The following is a 5,279-nucleotide window of genomic DNA, read 5'->3' as shown; positions in this document are numbered from 1 at the left end:
TTTTTTTTTTGCTTTATTTTAACATGTGCTGACTGTGGAGTTTGCATGTTGTCCCTGTGCGTGGGTTAAAGTCACCTTATGCAGATGCAAGAGAGATGTTTGTATTTCCTGTCTCAGAGCAATGCTGAGAAACACGCATTCATTACTTCTAGGCTGAACTATTCATTTTATCAGGTCAATCCAAAACACCACAGTGAGTGTACTGACATAGAAAAGAAAGAGACATATAGACAGACCTCATGGTACCTTATATCCCAACAGAGCTCTTCGCTCTCAGACTGCTGGTTTACTTGTGGTTTGTATGACATTTAAAAGTAAAATGAGAACCTGCTCCCTCTACTTTCAAGAGACTCTAAACCTTCGTGTTTGATAAAGCAACCTCGAAACCCAGAAACCTAAAAGATTCAGAGAGTTTCTCTCATCCCAACCAGTCGCAGCAGATGGCCGCCCCTCCCTGAGCCTGGTTCTGCCGGAGGTTTCTTCCTGTTAAAAGGGAGTTTTTCCTTCCAACTGTCACCAAAGTGCTTGCTCATAGGGGGTCATATTATTGTTGAATTTTTCTCTGTATGTATTATTGTAAGGTCTGCCTTACAATATAAAGCGCCTTGAGGCGACTGTTGTTGTGATTTGGTGCTGTATAAATAAAATTGAATTGATTTAAAGAGGAGTGGGCAAAAATCCTCCTGAGCAACAACAAGAAACATCTCACTGCTGTTCTCACCAACAAGGGTTTCTTAACTAAGTACTCACTCATGCTTTGCTTGGGGACCAAATACTTATTTCATTCTATGACACACAGATGAGTTTGTTTTTTGAAATGTGGTTTTTCTGGATGCATACATAAGACTGGATGCACAGTGACATCTGGATTTTGGGTTGAGTTGGGAGATTTAAAAGAAATCAAACCAGAAGATATTTTAATCCAGATGAGCTCAGATATTTTGGGCATTCTAGTTTTGACTCTGTGTAAGTACACTGGCTTTAAAGTTAAATGTCAGCTGAGGAGAGTTTGTTTGGCAGGAATGAGGCTGCGTGACCCACATTGTACTTGTGACCCTCTGATGTGTGCGTCCTTCTTCATTTCAGTTCTCAGACAGAAGTGAAAATTCAAAAGAAATTGGTCTGGTTACTTTCACTGAAAACACAGAAAGAGATTCAGCGCTAACGGCCTTCGTCCACGGACTCCACAGTCAGCCATGATTACACGCTTTTACATGTGTTTATCAGTGACCTGCTGACTGCTGCAGTGAGTGTAAATATAACAGATACTGAAAAACTGCTTTTAGCCAGAGGCATTCTGGGATAGGACTACATTAAGGGAGCTTCATGGTGCAGAAACCAGCTGCACACAGAGATTAAAATATCATACAGCAACCTGTGTGCGCGCATGTGTGTGCATGTGTGTGCATGTGAGGAGGGTTTCATACATGTCTCCGTTTATCAGTTGCATCACATCAAACCTTGTCCCCTGTAGTCAGGTGTTGATGCTGTCACACGGTTGTTTTTCTGTGCTGGCAGAGTGCGGTTGTAAGATTAAACTTTCTGCAGTCATTCATGTAATTAGAATATGAATATGAATTTCCTGTGTTTCCTGTCGCACTGTTTTCTCTTCAGGTGCACTGTAGTGTCAGTATTTGTGATCAGTAAACTATCCCTGGATCAAGTTAAGATTATATTCCAGACATTCATTCAAAGAGGTTTAAGGAACACCAACAGAAACACGGGTAGATGTTTATCAGAAGGCAGTTATTTGGTGTTTCCACCTGCACAAATATGTTTTCCTTCCATTTAAACCAGCGGTAGCAAGTACTTCTGAGAGCAGCCCGTGCATGAAAGCTACAAGTGCATCGGGCACATGAGAAAACCTAAACAGCACATGCAGATCAACTGCAACTGACAGAAGGGAGCAAAAATGAGTGCATGCTGAAGGGGCTCCGCTGTAACTGCTCTTCCCCATTTTGACAAGCTGAGGTTAGCTCAGAGAGCAGCTTTGCCCTCAGAACAGACATAACTTTTCCGGTGCCAACCTCAAAGTCTAACTAGAAACGATTAGAACGAAAGATAAGCAGGGCAGCCTCAAGAAGACACAAGTTTGCTTTAAAAATGTGCGACTACACGTGTGTGACTGTGAGAGGCAGCGAAACGCAGCAGGGGGAGTAACTGAAGCGGATGGGAAGTGTTTTATACTGACTGAGCTGGCCCCCTGAGCTTCACATGCACTCAGTTCAGTGACAGAAGCAAAGTGTGAGAGAAGTGGAAGAGCGGGTTAGGTGTTAGATTCCCGATGGCGTCTGCTTCAAGCAGCAGAGTGGACGAGCAGCCGCCGGCACTGCCTGTCAAACAGCACAGGTAAGCATTATCTTTCTGTCAGAAGGAGAAACCTTTATGGCTCCTTTTGACATGTTTTTCATTGAATTTTAATAATATTTTCACTCCACACCCAAACCTGACAATGGAGCAGCAGGCAGCTTTTGCTGTGCATATATTGCAATTGCATGTATTTCCTCAGGCATTCCAGCGTGGAGTCTGACTGCAGCCCTGTGGTACCACAGCATCAAAGTTCCGCATACAACGATGTCTTTCCTGAACCCACCGACTGCAATGCAGCCCAGTGCCCCATACACCAACGCTACGGTAGGTTTGGAGAACGATGACACCAAAATATCTCTGCAACAATAAATTAGGCAAATAGCACTGTGGTTTACTGATTACTGAAGTATATGGCTCGGTGTGATGGGAAAAAAAATACTATTACATCTGGTTCTTTTTTCTCAGTTCGCCTTTCAGTTCATGAGAACTCGAGAGGAAGTCACCTTACAAAACTTTTACTTTCACTGAAAAGGCAAACGGGGTAAATGTCCTTATACTGAATGACTCCTTTGGAGGTGTGATTGTACTATGCAAGCAAGTTCCTCTCAAATAGGAGTGTCAAACTTTCTCTGGGCCACATGCATTCAGTTTCATATTAAGTAGGCTGCACCAGAAAAAGAAACTACTGCTAAACAATTAATAATGAAGTACATTCTTAAAATATTCCCATTTATTGAGCGAACCCTCACCGATCAGCTCATGAACAGTCAGTGTTGTTTTTGTAAACATAAGTGCAGTTTCAGCAGTATGTCTGTTTTACAAAACTATTTTACCTCAGTGTGTCTCTGTATTGTGTTTAAACTACTTCCCCTTCTTTGCCTGCTGTTGTTGTCTGACTTTAATTCCTCTGATGGTGTTGCTCAGATCCGTGCAGACACCTGGAGAGATTTTACTCTGATATCAACCCACCGCCTGTCCCGAAGAAGAGGTTACATCGTGCTTTATCCCTCCCGCCCACCCATGTGCCTTCGTTGCCTCACATGTCACCCTTTTCTCCTCTGCAAAGATTCCCCCAGAACTTTGACAATCCGCTGTACATGATGGCACCCAAACAAGATCTTTTTTTCTCAGAGGAGCTAGAAGAGTTTAAACCATCCACGAGCAGTCCTGTCTCCGTAGTGTCCTTCTCCCAGCTGTCGTTTGACACTCCGGACGAAGATCTTCCCTACATCTTCCACAGCTTTGTCGATCAGGGGGTTGTTTCTCATGGGATTCAGCATCGCCATCTACTCTTTCTTAGAAGCATGGCACAGACTGTGGAGGCAATTAATCTGCTAGAGGGCTCTAGAAGGGATGTGAGCTCATACCAGCCTCAGGACTTCCTCTTGCATAAGGGCAGCCAGCCAAAGGAGATTGGAAACATGACTTACTACAGCCTGCACAGCCCAAAGTTCCCACAGAGAGTGCTCGGTTTAAGGGTAATGTTGCATGTCTTTTATTCATTTTGCATAGTTTACAACCAGCTCTGTGTGCATGTTGTGATTTGTAGTTGTTACATTTCCCTTGAAATTGTCTGCAAAACCAAGTGGTAGGAATGTTGCTCATAGCAACCAGTAAAACAAATATGATCTTTATCGGCACTTGCAAGTGCTACAATGGCTTGTGGTGGCAAAAACGCTTCCTCTGAACTATAGTATACCCACGGCTGCAGCAGAGTCGACTTTTTTTTACATATTTATCACTCGGCACTTCAGTGGTTTGATTGCTGCTTCTCTGTGCAGGTACACAAACACATTGATGAGGTTTTCTCCACTCAAATCCAGCGGCAGCCGCCACACGTCAACGTGCGAGATGTTATTACTTATTTCCCAACCAGCAACAGCTACAGAACCAGTGAAACTCGAGATCCTGCTAATCCACCAGGTGGAAGCAGCACTGAGCGTGCAGCAGAAGCCACGAACCTCTGCAAGCTCACAGTTCAGTCTTTCCTCCAGAAAGGCCATGCCGTGAGCGTGGAAAGAGACCTGCCACACGCCAGCCTGGATGATTTTGTTAAAGACAGCAGCTCGCTGCAGAGCACAGACTCTGTGCGTTATTATAGACAGGTGTGTGCTCTGTTGCTGCAGATATTAATGGGTACACACCATCTATACAGTAAGAGAGGCACTGCAGCTGAGCTCAAACCCCAGGAGATCCTTCTAGTGTGGCCCGATGGGAAGAGGGACAAGGCAGAAAACAACTTGAATAAGGACGCCTCTGAGGAGAAGGAAGAAATGGAGTGGGTAAACACTCCAGAAAAAGGGAGGATTCAGACGTTATGGAGGACGAGAGGCTGTCCTCGTGTGGTGCTAAAGCCACAGACTTTCGCTCAACCCCTCACCTCCATCAAATCTCAAATTACAGCTTTAATCCAGGCCTGCTGGCAAGAGAGTGCGACATCTCCAGGTTCAGTACCAGATGTTTGCAAATCCTCCTACCAAAAAGGGCTTCTTCATCTGTCCTCTCTGCTTGAGAGCGACAGCGGGGCTCAGATGGTGGACATGGTAGCCATGCTTCAGGTGCTCCTCTGGGGCCCACACGTCTCCATCTTCAACCAAGGAGGCCCTGCAACCACCATTATACATAACTGGCTGACAGTCAAGCGGGCGTTGCTGGTTATGAAGTTGGCCGAAAAGGGGCTGATCGAGGATCGGTCTCTTCTGGACTGGGAGGACTGTATGTGCTTGCAGTATCTGTCCTTTACAGACTCTGAAACAGTTGCGAGTGTGGCCAATGAGCTGTGGCACACAGTGAACGCTGAGCAAAGTTTATAGTCGATATCAAAGGAGTCCGTCGTTATCACCCGACTGAAAGGGAAAAAACAGTCCAGATTGAGGAATAATCCACTTCAGTGCATTCTCCTTCATCAGCTGTTCATGTGCTGCACTTCATAATGTAAAACTAGTCTATTAAAAAGACTCCACTGGTTT

At 44.8% G+C, this 5,279-nt stretch overlaps 1 protein-coding gene across 1 annotated transcript; it reads left to right on the top strand.

Annotated features, from left to right (window-relative positions):
- Window positions 1–2,071: 2,071 nt before the first annotated feature.
- LOC102208958 (uncharacterized) lies at window positions 2,072–5,270 on the top strand. Its single transcript, XM_005727089.1, has 4 exons — window positions 2,072–2,349; window positions 2,510–2,634; window positions 3,235–3,788; window positions 4,092–5,270. The coding sequence occupies exons 1-4, from the start codon at window positions 2,285–2,287 to the stop codon at window positions 5,121–5,123; spliced, it is 1,776 nt and encodes a 591-aa protein (XP_005727146.1). The 5' UTR covers window positions 2,072–2,284; the 3' UTR covers window positions 5,124–5,270.
- Window positions 5,271–5,279: the final 9 nt, after the last annotated feature.

The sequence above is a fragment of the Pundamilia nyererei genome, unplaced genomic scaffold (assembly GCF_000239375.1).
Source record: "Pundamilia nyererei isolate P.nyererei 1_Seehausen unplaced genomic scaffold, PunNye1.0 scaffold00023, whole genome shotgun sequence".
Classification (NCBI taxonomy): Eukaryota; Metazoa; Chordata; class Actinopteri; order Cichliformes; family Cichlidae; genus Pundamilia; species Pundamilia nyererei.
Note: the sequence above shows the minus strand (reverse complement) of the source record. Positions and strands in the feature narration are given on the sequence as shown.

Coding starts and splice junctions, on each gene's coding strand:
- LOC102208958 (XM_005727089.1), top strand. CDS start 2,285: ATGGCGTCTGCTTCAAGCAGCAGAGTGGACGAGCAGCCGCCGGCACTG. Junction 2,350..2,509: donor CTGCCTGTCAAACAGCACAG/GTAAGCATTATC, acceptor GTATTTCCTCAG/GCATTCCAGCGTGGAGTCTG. Junction 2,635..3,234: donor CCCCATACACCAACGCTACG/GTAGGTTTGGAG, acceptor GGTGTTGCTCAG/ATCCGTGCAGACACCTGGAG.